The following is a 20,604-nucleotide window of genomic DNA, read 5'->3' on the forward strand; positions in this document are numbered from 1 at the left end:
CACCTCCTTCAGCATTCTGGGATGTAGCTCATCTGTCCAGGGAATTTATCAATTTCTTTCAGTTCCTCAGTTTCACAAGCCCCTTGGTTGCCAAGTATTTCTAGGAAATGTTCTGTATCTTCTTCCATGAAGACAGACACAATAATTGTGAAACTTCTCCACCGTTTCTCTTTTTGTCATTCATTCATAGGCCAGCAATTATTGCTTATCCTTGAAAAGGTGGTGGTGGGCTGCCTTCTTGAACAGCTGCAGTCCTTGTGTTGTTTGGGAGGGAGTTCCAGGATTTTGACCCAGCAGTAGTGAAGGAATGGCAATATATTTCCAAGTCAGGGTGGTAAGTGGCTTGGAAGGGAACTTCCAGGTGGTGCTGTCCTTGTCTTTCCAGATGATAGTAGTTATGGGTTTGGAATTCTAAATTCCCCTGTCTCCACCTATAATGGGTCCACATTTGTCCTAGTCAATCTTTTCCTTTTCACATACCTAAAGACACTTTTACAGTTGTTAGCTTGCATTCATATTCCCTTTGCCCTTTCTTTATAAGTTCCTTAGCCATCTTTTGCTGGGTTCTAAATTGCTCCGAATTTTCAGGTTTTTCTGGCACCCTTAAGTCATTTCCTCTGATCTAAACACAATATGAGACCTCAATGGGCAGAGAAGAGGCAGGTTTTAGACAATGGCTGCTCTTCTCAGGACATTTTCCCAGCCCCTTCAATGGTGATACAAATTATTGACCCTGCTCTGAATGCTAACAGATGCAGATTGCCTCAAGTATAGTGAGCCCCAGTAGGGTTCAGATACCCTGAGGCCATCTAATGCACAACAGCAAGGAAAGCAGCAACCTGTCCCCACATCGACTCAGGCACAGGAGGAATCACTCCATTCAAGTTATGTAAGTGAGGACCGAGATGCATGGAGATGCAATCCACAAAAAGTTACCTTTTATTTCAATGTAACAGTTGATATTAGCTAGATGTTAAACCCAATGATTTGTTGGTCTGTCGAGGTGAGGATCCCCTGAGCACCTGTTTAGATGAAGGTGTTTGCACCTAGTGGCCACAGACACACAGATATTGAAGGTCACTGATGACAGGTCAGTAACTGGGCCTCTGGGAGAGAATTTCTAGGTTTCGTGTTTCCCACCATTTGTCCTCAAATGAAACATCTGATGAACAGAGAGATGAGAATCACCTTACCATGTGCATCAGTCTCCTTTGCTGGAGGCCCCTGGTGCTACATTCATCAAGTGGCATCTGGGGCACCTCATGATCATCCTCTGAGGATGTCACTCACTCGGCATCTTCCTCTGGCACCAGTGCTACTTCCCTCTACATGCGGATAGCGAAGAGCATTGTCGGGCAATACAGCAGGATATAGATAGGCTGGAAAATTGGGCGGAGAGGTGGCAGATGGAATTTAATCCGGATAAATGCGAAGTGATGCATTTTGGAAGAAATAATGTAGGGAGGAGTTATACAATAAATGGCAGAGTCATCAGGAGTATAGAAACACAGAGGGACCTAGGTGTGCAAGTCCAAAAATCCTTGAAGGTGGCAACACAGGTGGAGAAGGTGGTGAAGAAGGCATATGGAATGCTTGCCTTTATAGGACGGGGTATAGAGTATAAAAGCTGGAGTCTGATGATGCAGCTGTATAGAACGCTGGTTAGGCCACATTTGGAGTACTGCGTCCAGTTCTGGTCGCCGCACTACCAGAAGGACGTGGAGGCATTGGAGAGAGTGCAGAGAAGGTTTACCAGGATGTTGCCTGGTATGGAGGGTCTTAGCTATGAGGAGAGATTGGGTAGACTGGGGTTGTTCTCCTTGGAAAGACGGAGAATGAGGGGAGATCTAATAGAGGTATACAAGATTATGAAGGGTATAGATAGGGTGAACAGTGGGAAGCTTTTTCCCAGGTCGGAGGTGACGATCACGAGGGGTCACGGGCTCAAGCTGAGAGGGGCGAAGTATAACTCAGACATCAGAGGGACGTTTTTTACACAGAGGGTGGTGGGGGCCTGGAATGCGCTGCCAAGTAGGGTGGTGGAGGCAGGCACGCTGACATCGTTTAAGACTTACCTGGATAGTCACATGAGCAGCCTGGGAATGGAGGGATACAAACGATTGGTCTAGTTGGACCAAGGAGCGGCACAGGCTTGGAGGGCCGAAGGGCCTGTTTCCTGTGCTGTACTGTTCTTTGTACAGCGCCAGATTGTGCAATATGAAGCAAATGTTAATCATGTCAGATAACCTTGAGAATGCGTATTGCAGGGCTCACTCAGATCTAGCAAGGCATCGCGACCGCATGACTGACCTGCTCAACATTGGCACTTGGGTGGCTTGAAGAACTTGAGGTTTTTGGAACTGCCTAAGGTTAGGATTCTGAGAAATTTCCTGGGAACCTAGCACACACACCTACATGAACAGCTTCCACTCACTCAATGTTCAGGCTGTTCACAAGGACACCTGACTGCTGTGAGAGAGCCTTGATAGCTACACATGTACAGTCAATGACCCCTGCACCAGGGATAATCTAGCTCTGGTTCCAGAGACAACTGCCCTCTTTCGTTGACAGGCTGATCAGTTGTGAACTTGATATTGACCAGCCTGACAGTACATGGCATCCATGACCTCCTTTATGCAACGATGTGCTGCTAAGAAATGCAACATAGATTTCTAGATGATATCTGAATGATACATTGATGAAAAAACATTGTATGCCAATATCACTTTTAAGGCAATAGGTATTGAGTGGCTGCCACTTCCCAGTGACCTCAACTCCTGTTTCATTATTCCAGAGCTCCGGCACCACCACTCTAGAAAGGCAATCTGTGTGTGCAAGAGGTTCAATCAGTGAACATACTGTCAAATCATTCCAACTGCACCACTACACTTACACACTGCTCAAAGCAACACACCTCATTGCTTGCTAATCAACAATTATCTATCAATCGTGACTCATGCTTAATATTTATAGCTTCACCTCATCCTCATACACTTGACACTGCTTCAGGTTTTTCACCCACACATCAAATATGAAGAATACACAATATAATCAACAGGATTACAGTAAATTCAAGCTATTCTCCGTGAAGTTTAAACAACAAAGGCATTTTCCTGCTGTTAGGAAATAGATAGCTGAAGTCATTTATATATTTGTATTGTGAATATTAGGAATAAGATATAATTTTTCCGTTTAAGCTTAATTTGTATTTCGGTATTTGTTAAGAAAGGGTTAAAACTTTAGCTTAGCTTAACGTTAAACAAAAGTACAAAGCACGTCTGTAGGTTTAGTTTCACTTTAAACGCTGCCTGCATTGTAGTGATTGTTTTACAATGCAAGAGTAATTACAGGGTTTAAAAAAAAAATGAAGCTGTTGCTCAGCAAACACAGCCACATACTGAAAAGCAGAAAGATTTGAGGTTCAGTTTGAACCAGATAACCCAGAGGCAAGGAGCATTCCACAGGCACTGCCAGAACAGGCAGGATAATACACAGGGAGCCCCAAGCTAAAGAACAGAAAGTTTCAGAAACTAGGGAATAGGACAGAGGAAGATTCCAGGAGGACTGAGAAGTCAAAGGAACGAGGTCCAGTTGAAGTTGAAGCAAGGTGTAGAGAAAGGGCACCGAATTGAAAAGATAGCTGGATGGGGTGGGGGGGGGGGGGGGGGGGGGGGGGGTGGAGAGGTGGGGGAGAGGGTTAAGAGTTAGAACATAAGAAATAGGAAATAGGAGCAGGAGTAGGCCATCTAGCCCCTCGAGCCTGCCCCGCCATTCAATAAGATCATGGCTGATCTGACGTGGATCAGTACCACTTACCCGCCTGATCCCCATAACCCTTAATTCCCTTACCGATCAGGAATCCATCCATCCGCGCTTTAAACATATTCAGCGAGGTAGCCTCCACCACCTCAGTGGGCAGAGAATTCCAGAGATTCACCACCCTCTGGGAGAAGAAGTTCCTCCTCAACTCTGTCTTAAACCGACCCCCCTTTATTTTGAGGCTGTGTCCTCTAGTTTTAACTTCCTTACTAAGTGGAAAGAATCTCTCCGCCTCCACCCTATCCAGCCCCCGCATTATCTTATATGTCTCCATAAGATCCCCCCTCATCCTTCTAAACTCCAACGAGTACAAACCCAATCTCCTCAGCCTCTCCTCATAATCCAAACCCCTCATCTCCGGTATCAACCTGGTGAACCTTCTCTGCACTCCCTCCAATGCCAATATATCCTTCCTCATATAAGGGGACCAATACTGCACACAGTATTCCAGCTGCGGCCTCACCAATGCCCTGTACAGGTGCATCAAGACATCCCTGCTTTTATATTCTATCCCCTTCGCAATATAGGCCAACATCCCATTTGCCTTCTTGATCACCTGTTGTACCTGCAGACTGGGCTTTTGCGTCTCATGCACAAGGACCCCCAGGTCCCTTTGCACGGTAGCATGTTTTAATTTGTTTCCATTGAGATAGTAATCCCATTTGTTATTATTTCCTCCAAAGTGTATAACCTCGCATTTAGCAACGTTATACTCCATTTGCCATATCCTCGCCCACTCACTCAGCCTGTCCAAATCTCTCTGCAGATCTTCTCCGTCCTCCACACGATTCACTTTTCCACTTATCTTTGTGTCGTCTGCAAACTTCGTTACCCTACACTCCGTCCCCTCCTCCAGATCATCTATATAAATGGTAAATAGTTGCGGCCCGAGTACCGATCCCTGCGGCACGCCACTAGTTACCTTCCTCCAACCGGAAAAACACCCATTTATTCCGACTCTTTGCTTCCTGTCGGATAGCCAGTCCCCAATCCACTTTAACACACTACCCCCAACTCCGTGTGCCCTAATCTTCTTCAGTAGCCTTTTATGGGGCACCTTATCAAACGCCTTTTGGAAATCCAAAAACACCGCATCCACCGGTTCTCCTCCATCAACCGCCCTAGTCACATCTTCATAAAAATCCAACATGTTCGTCAAGCACGACTTTCCCCTCATGAATCCATGCTGCGTCTGATTGATCGAACCATTTCTATCCAGATGCCCTGCTATCTCCTCTTTAATAATGGATTCCAGCATTTTCCCTACTACAGACGTTAAGCTGACCGGCCTATAGTTACCCGCCTTTTGTCTCCTTCCTTTTTTAAACAGCGGCGTAACATTAGCCGTTTTCCAATCAACCGGCACTACCCCAGAATGCAACGAGTTTTGATAAATAATCACTAACGCATCCACTATTACCTCTGACATTTCTTTCAATACCCTGGGATGCATTCCATCCGGACACGGGGACTTATCCACCTTCAGTCCCATTAGTCTACCCAGCACTGCCTCTCTGGTAACATTAATTGTATTAAGTATTTCTCCTGCTGCCAACCCTCTATCGTTAATATTTGGCAAACTATTTGGGTCCTCCACCGTGAAGACCGACACAAAAAACTTATTTAAAGACTCAGCCATATCCTCATTTCCCACTATTAACTCCCCCCTCTCGTCCTCCAAGGGTCCAACATTCACTCTGGCCACTCTATTCCTTTTTATATATTTATAAAAACTTTTACTATCATTTTTTATATTAATTGCTAGCCGAGCTTCATAGTCTATCCTTCCTTTCTTTATCGCTTTCTTAGTCTCTCTTTGTTGTTTCTTAAATTTTTCCCAATCACTTGTTTCTCCACTATTTTTGGCCACTCTGTACGCAGCTGTTTTTATTTTAATACTCTCCTTTATTTCCTTCGTTATCCACGGCTGGTTCTCCCTTTTCTTACAATCCTTGTTTTTTGCTGGAATATATTTTTGCTGAGAACTGAAAAGGATCTCCTTAAAAATCCTCCACTGTTCCTCAGCTATCCTACCTGCCAGCCTGCTCTCCCAGTCTACCTTAGCCAATTCATCCCTCATCCTATCATATTTCCCTCTGTTCAAACAGAGGACACTGGTTTGGGACCAAACTTTCTCCTCTTCCATCTGAATCAGAAATTCGACCATATTGTGGTCACTAAACCCAAGAGGGTCCTTCACAATAAGATCCTTAATTCTACCTACCTCGTTACACAATACCAGATCCAAAATAGCTCGTTCCCTCGTCGGTTCCGTAACATGCTGTTCAAGGAAACTATCCCGACAGCATTCTAAGAACTCTTCCTCCATTCCACCCTTACCGACTTGAGTCTGCCAGTCAATGTGCATGTTGAAGTCCCCCATGATTATTGCCGTTCCGTTTTTACACGCATCCCTTATCTGCTTGTTTATAGCCCTCCCTACCTCAACATTATTATTTGGGGGCCTATATACCACACCTACTAGTGTCTTTCTCCCTCTACTATTCCTCATCTCTACCCATAATGATTCCACGTTTTGTTCCTCAGAGCCTATGTCATCCCTCAGTACTACCCTGATATTATCTCTTATTAATAGCGCGACCCCACCACCTTTTCCTTCCTGTCTATTCTTCCTAAACGCCTGATACCCCTGGATATTCATCTCCCAGTCCTGGTCACCTTTCAGCCACGTTTCTGTAATGGCCACTAGATCGTACCCACTCGTGCTGATTTGCACCATCAACTCATTTACCTTGTTCCGAATGCTTCGTGCATTCAGGCAAAGTGTCCTTATTCCAGCTTTTATCTGGACCCGCTTTGATGAGTCGCGAACACCCTCTCCCTCTACTCCCTTATCTAAATTACCGCCTTCATTCACTTGCACCCTCTCCTCTACCATTAATTTTGTAATTCCCCTTACCCCTGCATCCTCCACCCCATCAATTAGTTCCTTGATCCTAGTCAACTCTTCTAGCTCCCCTCCCCCCAACCTATCTAGTTTAAATTCTCCCCAGTAACCTTAGCCAACCTACCGGCCAGGATATTGGTCCCCGTGTGATTCAAGTTCCACCCGTTTTTTGTATACAGATCACCCCTGCCCCTAAAGAGTTGATGAGAAGTTATTTAGTGGCATCTTTCACTTGGTTTCACAGTGTAGGACAGCTGACCATATTTCATCTATTGGTTTACATAGACCATGTACCTACCGAGAACATAGGGTATAAGATTTATTTTGTAACCTGTGTTATCCTTAAAAATCTGTATATACCTACAAAGGTATGGCTGAGGTGAAGTAGTGGTGTATTATAGTTAGTCTTTTCTTGTTTAATATATGTTTTATTCTTTGGTTACAAATTCATCGGCAGTCCTGTGACTCTGTCTATCCACATATCTAACCAAAAACTATAAGTTAGAATCTATTAGGCTGGAAGCTGAATTCCATCCTGGAATCTGACTTTAGTAATAACATCAGCTGGAACCATGACAAAGAACAAAGAACAAAGAAAAGTATAGCACAGGAACAGGCCCTTTGTCCCTCCAAGCCTGTGCCGTTCATGATGCCTGCCTAAACTAAAACCGTATGAAGTTACAGAGTTCGTATCCTTCCATTCCCTCCTATTCATGTATTTGTCTAGTTGCCCCTTAAATGCTGCTGTCGTACCTGCTCCCACCACCTACCTGGCAGCGTGTTCCAGACATCCACCACCTCTGTGTAAAAAAAGTTGCCCAGCACATCTCCTCTAAACTTTTGCCCATGCATCTTAAACCGACGTTCCTAGTACTAGACTTTTCTACCCTAGGAAAGAGCATCTGACTATCCACTCTGTCCATGCCACTCACAATCTTGTAAACCTCTCTCAGATCACCCCTCAAACCCCTTCATTCCAGTAAGGACAAACCGAGTTTATCCAACCTCTCCTCATTGCTAATATCCTCCAGATCAGACAACATCTTGGTAAATTTCTTCTGTACCCTCTCCAAAGCATCCACTTCCTTCTGGTAGTGTGGCAACCAGAATTGTACATTCTAAATGAGGCCTAACTAAGGTTCTGTACAGCTGCAGCATGACCTGCGAATTTGTATACTCAATGCCCCGACCGATGAAGGCAAGCATGCCTTATGCCCTCTTGATTACCTTATCCACCTGCGTTGCCAGTTTTAGTGATCGGTGGACATGTACGTACAGATCTCTCTGCCTGTCAATGCTCCTAAGGATTCTACCATTTACTGCATAATTCCTACATGCATTGGACCTTCCAAAATGCATTATCTCACACTTGTCTGCATTAAACTCCATCTGCCATTTCTCCGCCCAAGTCTCCAACCGGTCTATATCTTGCTGTATCCTCTGACAATCCTCTTCACTATCCGCAACTCCACCAATTTCTGTGTCATCTGCGAACTTACTAATCAGACCAGCTACATTTTACTCCAAATCGTTTATATATATATATGCTACGGACAACAAAGGTCTAAGAACTGATCCCTGTGGAACAGATCCCTCTCCACCGGCCTCTCCACATCATGACTACTATCGACACCGCAAACTGCCGGCTCCAAGTGGAGAGGATCTGCAAGAAGATCGTGCATATCGACACAGACATCAAGTTTCATGTAAATTGAGTTTGTGTCTTTGTGCCCTGTTTATGATCAGAACTCCCACCCACCTGACGAAGGGACAGCCTGTTCCGAAAGCTAGTGGCTTTTGCTACCAAATAAACCTGTTGGACTTTAACCTGGTGTTGTGAGACTTAACACCGCTAGTCACAGCCTTCCATTCAGAAAAGCACCCCTCTACTGCTACCCTCTGTCTTCTATGGCCAAGCCAGTTCTATATCCATCTTGCCAGCTCTCCTCTGATCCCGTGTGACTTCACCTTTTGCACCAGTCTACCATGAGGTACCTTGTCAAAGATTTTACTGAAGTCCATGTATACAGCATTCAATGCCTTTCCCCCATCTATCATCTTTGTCACTTCCTTGAAAAACTTGATCAAGTTAGTGAGACACGACCTCCCCTTCACAAAACCACGTTGTCTATCACCAATAAGTCCATTTGTTTCCAAATGTGAGTAAATCCTGTCCCTAAGAATCTTTTCCAATAATTTCCCTATCACTGACGTAAAGCTCACCGGCCTATAATTTCCTGGATTATTCCTGCTGCCCTTCTTAAACAATGGAACAATACTGGCCATCCTCCAGTCCTCTGGAATTTCACCTGTAGCCAATGAGGATACAAAGATTTCTGTCAGGCTCCAACAATTTCTGCCCTTGCCTCCCTCAGTATTCTGAGGTAGATCCCATCAAGCCCTGGGGTCTATTCTACTTCAATGCTTTTTAAGACATCCAATACCTCCTCCTTTTTGATATTGACATGACCCAGAATATCGACACACCCAACCTAGGCTCCTCATCTATCAAGTCCCCCTCTTTGTGAATACTGAGGCAAAGTATTCATTTAGTATCTCACCCATTTCCTCTGGTTCCATGCATAGATTCCCTCCATTATCTTTGAGTGGACCAATCTTTTCCCTGGCTACCCTCTTGCTCTTTACATACATACAAAATGCCTTAGGAATTTCCTTAATCCTGGTCGCCAAGGAATTTTCATGACCCCTTTTCATGCTCCTAACTCCTTCCTTAAGTTCCTCCCTATGTTCTTTGTGGCACTGTGGTTAATGCTCAATGTAAACTAACCCTTGATAGTACTGTAAGTAGCAAATAGATACAGCAGTGACTTGTATGCTGGAGGCAAGATTATACTTCAGGACATGAATTACCTTAAATCTTTGGTCACTTTACAGAGAACCTACCTTGCAAGAAAGTCATTGAAAGATAACCGCACAGGGTATCCGTGACGGATCATCCTCACCATCTCCAATACACCAACGTACTGCAGTTGAGCTGATACATAGAAGTTGTCAAACATGTCTGCCTGCTTTGATGTGTTAGGTTTGATGCAATGTACAAAGTGAGGAGTTGAATTTTGGAGCTTTCCCATTATATCATTAATGGAACTCTAGAGGTAAGAGAAATGCAGGAAAGATTTAATATTCCTTCTATATTTTGGACTCTTCAAAAGGTTTTTTTAAATTCATCTTTATGAAGAGCAATCAGAAATTCCATTTTTATTATTTGACTTAGCAAGAAATCTACTTTGCAATCCTGCTGTGTTTTCAAACAAGCAATTTTATGATTACTGTCTATAATGCAAGAAGCAACTATACCAGGCATTGAAGATTGCCATTAGATGCTCTGCATTACTTACCCTGAGCTGAGCAGCCAGGGTTATCGGCCTATCACGCTCCAGGCGTTGGAGGAATGTTGCTGCTCTCTTCTTTTTCAGCAGCTTAGCAAAAAGAAACACAATACAATTGAAAAACAGAATAATTGATTAGTTGATAGACAATTCAGCAACTTAAGGTATTCTTCAAAAGCAAAATACTGTTGAGGCTGGAAATAAAAAATAAAAAACAGAAAATGCTGGCAATACGCAACAGGTCATGTAGCATCTGCAGAATTAGACGTGGTATCTGATGAGACCATTGGGGATGAGGTTGAAAGTGTGAATGGGAGAGAAATTAGAATGTTGGGTCAGTGGCCTGCATTTTCCACTTTGGTGATCTTGCCAAGGTGGAGTCCTACTGATAACAACTACTGAACCGGAGCAGCAGGCAGCCAATGAAAAACAATTAGGGGAATTAGAAGGGTAGGAAAGACTCCACTGGGATCTTCCTAGCATTGTAGTAGCCTCTGCTGATTGCCATACCTGGAAGGTCACCAGCTGGGTGGCCATCGGAGCAGGTGTCTCCAATGACAGGGCTATTGGCAGGATAGGCTGCACGTGCAGCCCAAATCATTCCACTGGAGATGTTTCCCCACTTCTTCATATGCGCATTCAATTTGTCCTCATCATTATTAAATCTGATGCATGCTTCCAAGGACCCTTTTATTTTGAGGTGCACTCACACTCTCCTTGTTGTCTGAGTAACGCAAACCTCTCCCAATGGGGCTGTCAGTCTTTCAAGCTGTCAGGTCCTCTGATTGGACCTGCAGCCTCAGGAATCCACTTGTCATCTTTAAGTGGATGGGGCTCCTGGGGGCAGCCAAGGAAGTTGGCGGTCTCATCTATCGTTAGGTTCAGGACATACATTTGTCCTTGATGGAAGAGTATTTTCAAAGGTCTGCCCAAAGTTTCAGATCTATGACATTTTGTCAGCACTGGAAAAAGTTAGCATTCAGAAGGTACAGAAAGTGATGAGGGAGGTATGAACAAAAGGTAAGTTTATAATAGGGTGGGAGGCAACAGAAATTAACTGACAAAAGGAATGATGGTGCGAGATGGCAATACGCAACACGTTAGGTTGATTGGCCATGCTAAAATTGCCCCTTAGTGTCCTGAAATGTATAGGTTAGAGGGGTTAGCAGGTAAAAATATGTAGGGATATGGGGGTAGGGCCTGGGTGGGATTGTGGTTAGTGCAGACTCTCGATGGGCTGAATGGCCTCTTCCTGGACTGTAGGGTTTCTATGATTCTATGATTTCTATGCAAGGAGCTGGTAACAAGACAAGTGATGGGTCAAGAGGAGATGTAAAAGGTATCAGAATTTTACCAGTACATGCTGCCAAAAATATTTGGGAGCAATGGCTATGATATAAAATTGTTATGTTGAATCCATGGCAATCATGTTGAATCAATGGCAATCAGCATCAAATTGCCACTCTGTGCCTTACACCTTCGTGGATTTTCTTTCATGCCTGTCTCACCTGACCTTCGTACTCAGGCCAACTGAGTTTTGTTTTTGGACTAGTTTTCAGAGATTTGTTTACATTTGGGGTACTAAAGGGTAGTACAGGTGCAGAGAACCATGAGCTTAAGGCCCACAATGTTTTCTACAGTCATTTTAATAGTTGGAGAACCATGATCAACACACCAATAATGTTTTCATATACACTACTTTTATACAAAAGACATTACTGGTATTTTCACAAATGACAGAAATGCTACAGCACAGAAGGGGGCCATTCAGCCCATCATGTCTGCACTGGCTCTGCAAACATGTAATTCACTAGGAGCCATATCCCCACTTTCTTCCTATAATCCTGTTCATTCTTCCTTTCCAGATCTAATTCCCTTTTGAATGCCTTGATTGAATTTGACTCCACCACTCTCAGGCAGTGCATTCCAGACAACCACCCACTGGATGAAAAAAGCAAAAAAGTACCCTCTTCTGTAAAAAAAGTGTTTCTCGGAATGTTTTTCAACTAAGTTCCTCCTTTTCCCTTTTTTCATGAAGGCATCCACTCCAAGCTGGGTACACAATTCTATGGTTGTTGAGCATGTTCCATGACTTTGCCCAAGTGGTCATTATCGACAATGAGATGATGTTGAAAGATCAGAAACATAAGTGAGGATGATTTTCTTCAGGGACAGCAAATCACTATTTCTATCATCTGCAATTGCACATTTTTGTACAGGGGATGGATTCAGATGTCCAAATCCAATGTTGAATAGCATGATCCAAATTTACTGATTTAATAACTGGGAAAAAAACGACATTTGATTTTGATGAAGGTAAAGTAATAGCAATGGCTTGTTTAATAAATCTAAGTTTAAAGTGGCAAAATACCCCATCCCTTTCAGGCATTGAAAATCTTGGGCAGAAGTGAAGAACATCAAAAATATCAGGGATGTAGATGAATGTATAAAATTAACACAAACAAAATATTGCAAAAGCTTCCAGTGAGCAGAACTCCAATTAAGTCGGATTAACTTACCTACTCCTGTTCCTTTTTTCTACTTAAGGCCGAATGGCCTTACTTCCGCTCCTATGTCTTATGGTCTTAATTAAGACTCATTAAAAGACTTAAATGAGATCCTGAAATCTGATACATCCAAGATGGAATGAAACTCACAGGGCAAGTGCCTGGTGATTTTTCTATCATCTGGCCATGTACTCTTTGTATGAGCCCACTGAGTTATGGAAATAACCTATATTACTGCATTGACCACACTTCAAAAACACTCAATTAGTGATGAAGTTCTTTGAGAACTCTTGACAGGCACTGTAAAAAAATACAAGTTTTCCTTCCTTTGTTATTCCTGTTGCGATTGATACAGTCATGAATGCGATTGATACAAACAGAAGTATTCCTTGCAAGCCATCAAGGCTTTGCCAGTATTTTTCTCCATATGAGCTATTTGCTTTAATTCTATTCTCCTGCTCATACAACCCCATAACTTTAGTATTCTTCTTTTTTCAAACAGCCAATTCATTTTTAAAAGTAATAACTTTGTATGAAATAGGGTTTAAGGCAAACATTCTAATCATCCTCTGTGTTAGTACGTTTTTATACCTGTCCTTTAATTATTTTTGTGGTTATCTTAATTTTTTTCCCCCTTGCTAACATCTCATTGACCGATGGAAATAATCTGTCACTAGTTACCTTGATAATCTTGAATACCCATAACAGTCACTCATTAACCTTCTCGATTCTGGTGTAAAAAACCTAACTTACCAATTCTCTCCTCATAACTGTAACCATTCATCTTTGGTAACGTCAACGGGAAAAATACTGCTTTTAATTCCTTCCTCTAATCCATTTAAGATTTTACTATGTAAAGTTCATTTCCTTTCACTACATCTGTACTAACTTTCAAAATACATTTCTTCGCATTTGAACCAAATTTGCCCTCAGTTGCCCATTCTGAATGATTATTTAGGTCCTGACGTTTTCCAGAGCTTTTGTAACTAATTTGATGCAGTCATAAAATTTATTCCTGTGACTATATTACATGTGCTTCTGCCACAAGTCTGTTATGTTGGACCTTATCAAATGTTATTTTTAAACTCCTTCCATCTTATTTTCCCTTCTTCCATCTGAGTTCACTGCCTTCACGTCATCTCCTATCTTGTTTCTCTGCCCTAGTGACCATTTTATCTCCTTCAGTCTATTTCAATCATTCCCATCTCAATGTCTGATTTTCTGTCTGCCCTTTTCTGAGTAACAGGGGTAGAGAATAACTGAAGAGAAGAAAGCAATGGATAACAGAAAAATCAAAGTTCCTCAGACTGACAAGATGAAGTGATGAGTCTTTCACAATGGTCTTTGTTCGGCCTATCCCAAGTTAATATACAGATGATTAATATGAATTTAAGAAGTGGAGAACAGTATTGAAAATTTATGATGGCATACATCAATTGGCAGAAAAAGAGGAAGCTATGTTCTGAACTAAAATCAGAAGCAAAGATCAAGCACAAACACCAGAAAATCTTACAGGAACAAGATAAATAAACGCCTGCTCTTGATTGTTAAGCCTGTCATGGCGATTACAGTGAATTGTAGGTAATAGCTTGTACAGGTCACTAGGTTTGATTTGCTGCTGAATGGTGTTCACTGAGAATTGTTCTCAGTCAGTCACCATTCCATTGCCAGACTGAGCTAAAAGTGGGGAAACAGAGATGCTGGTAAATTTGGAAATTAATCATGAATTCGGAGAGCAATTTACTAAGTACTTGCTTTTTCTATTCATTCACCATACGTGGACATCACTGGTTAGGTCATCTTCTTTTATCCCATCCTTGATTGCCACAAGGTGGTGGTGAGCTGCCTTCTTGAACCACTGCAGTGCATATGGTGTAGATACACCTACATGAGGGAGGTTGTTTAGGTGACCTCATCACAGTGAAGGAATTACATTAAAGTGGCAATTCAGGATCTCAGGTAACTTGAAGAGGCTGTTGCAGGTACTAGTGTTACCATGCATTTTCTAGGTGATAGAGGTTTTGGATTTGGAAGGCGCTGCTGAAGGAGGCTTGGTGAGTTGCTGCAGTGTAGATGGCAGACTATGCTGACACTGAGCACTGGTGGTGGAACAAGAGAATGTTTAAGTTGGTGAATGGGTGCCAATCAAGCAGCAGCTTTATATTGAATGTCCTTGACAGGCTTTGATATAGTCAGGAATATTTATATGGCTGTTAAGTTTTTTATCAATAGTAACCCCAGAATGTTGATGGCAGGGGGTTCAGCAATGGTAATGACATTGAATATGAAGGGTAGATGGTTTGATTCCCTTTTTTGAAGATGGTAATTGTGTGGTATTTGTATGGCATTTATCAGCTCAAGCCTGAATATTGTTCATGTCTTGTTGCATGCGGGCACAGACTGCTTTAATGTCGGAGAATTTGGGAATGTTACCCAAATGGGTGGCACAGTGATTAGCACTGCTGCCTCACAGCACCAGGGACCTGGGTTCGATTCCTGGCTTGGGTCACTGTCTGGGTGGGTTTCCTTCAGGTGCTCCGGTTTCCTCCTACTGTCTGAAAGAGTGCTGGCTAGGTGCACTGGCCATGCTAAATTCTCCCTCAGGGTACCCGAACAGGCGCCGGAGTAAGGCGACTAGAGGATTTTCAGAGTAACTTAATTGCAGTGTTAATGTAAGCCTTAAACTTCAAAAAACTTGTGTAAGCATTCCCACTTCTTACCTTATAACGGAGGGATGTTCATGGATAGAGTAATTGAAGATGGTTGAGCAGAGTATTCCACCCTGAGGAACTCCTGCAATGATGTCCTGGTACTGTGAAGCATTGGCCTCTAACAGCTACAACCAACTTACTTTGTGCTGGATATAACTCAAATCAGTTTTCTCTGAATCCCATTGACTTGAGCTTTGTTCCTCGATGCCTCACTTGGTTAAATGCTGCCTTTATTGTCAAGGGCAATCACTTTCACCTCACCTCTGGAATGCAGATCTTTATTCCACATGCAGAATTAAATTAATGAAGATGTTCACCCAGCCCCTCCCCTCTACAGTAGCTGATACAAATATATTTCATAATAATTAGTACAATTTGTGATTTTCATAATGAAATGAAAATTAAAGTCTTTCTTTGAGGCCAAATTTGGTGATCTGAAAAATATCGGGAAAATATTTCTCATTTGATTTTGCTCAAATCCCATTGTCCTAATGAGAAACATATAACATAGAAATAATCATAGAATCATAGAAATCCTACAGTGCAGAAAGAGGCCATTTGGCCCATCGAGTCTGCACCGACCACAATCCCACCCAGGCTCTACCCCCATATCCCTACATATTTTACCCGCTAATCCCTCTAATCTACGCATCTCAGTACACAAAGGGGCAATTTTAGCATGGCCAATCAACCTAACCCGCACGTCTTTGGACTGTGGGAGGAAACTGGAGTACCCGGAGGAAACCCACACAGACACGAGGAGAATGTGCAAACTCCACACAGACAGTGACCCAAGCCGGGAATCGAACCCAGGTCCATGGAGCTGTAAAGCAGCAGTGCTAACCCCTGTGCTACCGTGCCACCCTTGCAAAGTGTTGTCACCCACTAAATGATTTCCCTTCATCATGGTGCATGCTTGGTGGTGAATAAGAAGATAATGTATGTAACTAAAGTCACAGTTTTAATAGTATATTCTCTAATTAACTTATCCAGTTACATAAAGATTAATATACTCTGTTTCAGGCAGCCTATTCTATTAGGGTGCATTTGACATATCCACTGGTATAACAGTGTACATGTTTGGGCAGGGGTATGCAGCAACTGCCTGATATCTCTAAATCTGTGCAGATGGATATTCATTCATTTTCCGTGTCAGATTAGTCTGGAATTCTATATACCAGCCTTTGGGGTTGCATCCTATGAATATTATTTGGCAATTCTCATAAATAAATGGGCGAATCCACTAAAATGTCATTATTATCAATTGTATTTGTGAAAAATGTGAAAGCAAATCTTAAATTTTTGGACTTAATGTGCGAGATTTTATGACCTCGCTCAGGCAAGGCTCACAAAATCCCATCCAAGGCCAATGGAGAATTCCGTTCTGCGAGCCTCGTCCTCCCCGGAATTGGTAAAATTCCGGGCGATGAGTCTATTTTCAGCATTTAGGCTGCTACGAAGGAACCTCTCCAATTGGCCACACAGGGCATGGAAATCCTGATGCACTGCTATTGAATTTCTATTCATTAGATGGTGTTCAGAAACTCAGCCAATCAACTGCAAATCTAAAAATTGTCCAGAGATTCACTTCTGTACAAAACAAAATGAGCTTTATTTTCTGCACAGATTTAACATTCAGCAAATCTGCAGTATTTTTATGGTGGACCTGTATTGCATGTTCCTATAATAAGAATTCAACTCCAGTTATGTAATTGTAGAAGAACAGATAAATTAGTTAAATTCTGACCCTCCCCTGTACCTTGCTGTTGATGTCCAGAAACTTTTTTGGTCCTTTGGTTCGAGAAGACATATGCTGGGACAACATCACTGCTTTGGACCCTCTAAGGCTCAGGTGATGATGGAGAGGAATTAGAGAACCAGTCTGGGTCAATTTGGCCTGAAAGAATTGGTGAATAACGACATTTTCACTGGCTGCAAATTCAATAAAAAAAAGAATATTATTAATAATCTGTTTCTTAAACTACTCTAAAACCAAAGCCACTTATAGGCTGCATTTCCAGTTCCATGACACTGATCACCTTGAAATGGTGATTTCCATCTGAAATTAACTCTTATTTCCACTAGTAAGCGGAGTAAACTGATATAATCTTAAAATGCTGACTTAAAAGCTCTCTCATAATGTCTCTTGTTCTTTTGCCAATTACCTTAAGTCTGTGTCCTTTGGTTAACAATATTTCTGACACTTGAAACACAGAGTGGAAACTTACCAAAAAAATGGCAAAGTGTCAGGGTCTGACTGAAAATCAGCATGGGTGATCTCACAAAAAAATTCTAAGTGCCAGCAGGTACCTGGTGGAAACTGCCAGGGTCCCAAGCTGGCACTGCCCAAGGGGCACAGCCCAGCCTTGCCCCCGAACACCCAGGAGAGCTTCAATGGCCTCCAGTCCCACCGCCGAGGCCATCATGTCAGGTCCCCATTGCTGGGAACCATATGTGACCCTCACAGGTGAGGACCTTCATGGGCAAGGTCACTTCAGGCAAGCAAGCCAGACAATTGCGTCCAAGGCTAACTAATAATATTCAAATGAAGCCCAGGAGGCAAGGAATGAAGACCTGTGTTGTAGTTGCTGTGCCAGTATAAAGTTTTACATTGTGTTGTTAAATAAATCACCATTGTGATTTAAGCAGCCTCCTCATTTTTACCTCACGCTATTACATTGGCGATGAGAGTAAATTGATTATAGTTGCGAGCTTCAGAATGAAGGGGGATGGCGTGCCATCACAAATCTCCAGAGAAAGAAAGTAAAGATGTCTCTGCAGCAATAGTGAGTAAAAAGAATGCCACTAATAGAGAAACTCGATCCTTTTGACTAAGGGGCTGAAGACTGGGATAATACATTGAGAGGCTTTGGTACTTTTTCACTGTGAATGATATTAATGGGGAAGCTAAACTAAAAGTCATCTTGCTTAAGGTATGTGGTCTTCAGACTTAGATCCTCATTTGAAGTTTACCTTCTCCTGAGGCTCTGGCTACCAAGTTGTTTGATCAGTTAGTAGCATTAGTATAAGAGCATTACAACCCCGCTATTATATTGCAATGGTATAAATTCAATTCAGCTATCAGGGGCCCAGGGAAGACATTTCTGCATTTGTAGCAAAGCTTTGTCAAATGGCTGAGCACTGTGAATTTGGCTTTTCATTAAGTGATATTTAATGCAACCGTCTCTAATGCAATCTGAATATTCAAAGAAAACTATTAGCAGAAACAAAAATATTCCTGGAAAAAGTAATAAAGTTATTTCAATTCTCTCATCTCTGTGAAAGTGCCGAAAGAATGTGAGTTGAACCAATTCCAGAGGGAAATGGTTGCTAGACAAGGACCTCGAGTGACAGGTACAGAGGAGGTTGAAAAGAGATCCCAGGAGGCAGATCGTGGACAGAAAAAAAAACAGGCCTTCAGCCCAGGACTTTTGATAGGTGCTACAGATGTGGGGGAGATCATCCCAGACAATTGCAAAGATGTTGCTTGCTTCAATTGTACCAGGAAGGGCCACATTCAAGCATGGTATTCAGCCAGGCAGAGTACACCAGTTTAAAAAGAACCCTAACTCTAATGAATAAAGATTCAGAGGAAGAATCCGAGATTTATAAGTTAAACATGGTTAAGTTGAGCAAGGTGGCTCCCATTGAGATTGTCCTTATGATGAACGGCTGACCGTTGAGTATTGAGGTTGGCACAGATGCTTCTGCCATGGTGGAAGAACAGACCTACAAATACCTACGAGGACTCCAATTCTAAGGTTGGGTGTCTTAAAAAGCATTAAAGTAGATAAGTCCCCAGGGCCTGATGGGATCTACTCCAGAATACTGAGAGAGGCAAGGGCGGAAATTTCAGGGGGGTTGACAGAAATCTTTGTATCCTCATTGGCCATAGGTGAAGTTCCAGAGGACTGGAGAATAGCCAATGTTGTTCCATTGTATAAGAAAGGCAGCAGGATAATCCAGAAAATTATAGGCCAGTGAGCTTTACGTCAGTGGTAGGGAAATTATTGGAAAAGATTCTTAGGGACAGGGTTTACTCACATTTGAAAACAAATGGACTTAGTGATAGACAGCACGGTTTTGTGAAGGGGAGGTCATGCCTCACTAACTTGGTTGGGTTTTTCGAGGGCGGCAAGGTGGCACAGTGGTTAGCACTGCTGCCTCACAGTGCCAGGGACCCAGGTTCAATTCCAGCCTCGGGTTACTGTCTGTGTGGAGTATACACTTTCTCCCCATGTCTGCGTGTGTTTCCTCTGGGTGCTCTGGTTTCCTCCCACAGTCCAAAGATGTGCAGGTTAGGTGGATTGGCCATGCTAAATTGTCCCTCAGCGTCAGGGGGATAAGCAGGGTAAATGTGTGGGGTTATGGGAATAGGGCCTGGGTGGGATTGTGGTCGGTGCAGACTCGATGGGCCAAATGGCCTCCTTCTGTACTGTAGGGATTCTATGATTCTATGAAGTGACGAGGATGATAGATGAGGGAAAGGCATTGGATGTTGTATGCATGGACTTCGGTAAAGCCTTTGACAAGGTACCTCATGGTAGATTGGTACAAAAGGTGAAGTCACACAGGATCAGAGGAGAGCTGGCAAGATGGGCGGCACGGTAGCACAGTGGTTAGCACTGCTGCTTCACAGCTCCAGGGTCTCGGGTTCGATTCCCGGCTTGGGTCACTGTCTGTGTGGAGTTTGCACATTCTCCTCGTGTCTGCGTGGGGTTCCTCCGGGTGCTCCGGTTTCCTCCCACAGTCCAAAGATGTGCGGGTTAGGTTGATTGGCCATGATTAAATTGCCCCTTAGTGTCCTGAGATGCGTGGGTTAGAGGGATTAGTGGGTAAAATATGTAGGGATATGGGGGTAGGGCTTGGGTGGGATTGTGGTCGGTGCAGACTCGATGAGCCGAATGGCCTCTTTCCGTACTGTAGGGCTTCTATGATTCTTCTAAGATGGATACAGAACTATGTAAGGTTGAGAAAACAAGGTTCAGTTGGCTCGATGGAGGGTTACAAGTTAGCAAGAAATGAGCTGAAAAAGGGGCTTAGGAGGGCTAGGAGGGGGCATGAGAAGTCCTTGGCGGGTCGGATCAAGGAAAACCCCAAGGCTATTTACTCTTATGTGAGGAATAAAAGAATGACCAGGGTGAGGTTGGGGCCGGTCAAGGACGGCAGTGGGAATTTGTGCATGGAGTCAGAAGAGATAGGAGAGGTGATGAATGAATACTTTTCTTCGGTGTTCACCAAGGAGAGGGGCCATGTTTTTGAGGAAGAGAGGGTGTCACAGGCTGATAGGCTGGAGGAAGTAGATGTTC

At 43.1% G+C, this 20,604-nt stretch overlaps 1 protein-coding gene across 2 annotated transcripts in view; it reads right to left on the bottom strand.

The window, feature by feature from the left end:
• The window catches only part of myo16 (myosin XVI), a 427,463-nt gene that overhangs the window by 96,177 nt on the left and 310,682 nt on the right, over positions 1–20,604 (bottom strand). For both annotated transcript variants that reach the window (XM_078221662.1, XM_078221663.1), the window contains exons 22-24: positions 17,055–17,227; positions 10,087–10,167; positions 9,632–9,837 (exon numbers count right to left, since the gene is read on the bottom strand). In XM_078221662.1, the coding sequence (XP_078077788.1) occupies positions 9,632–9,837; positions 10,087–10,167; positions 17,055–17,227 (460 nt within the window). The remainder of the gene's footprint in view (positions 1–9,631; positions 9,838–10,086; positions 10,168–17,054; positions 17,228–20,604) is intronic.

The sequence above is a fragment of the Mustelus asterias genome, chromosome 10, assembly GCF_964213995.1.
Source record: "Mustelus asterias chromosome 10, sMusAst1.hap1.1, whole genome shotgun sequence".
Taxonomy (NCBI): Eukaryota; Metazoa; Chordata; class Chondrichthyes; order Carcharhiniformes; family Triakidae; genus Mustelus; species Mustelus asterias.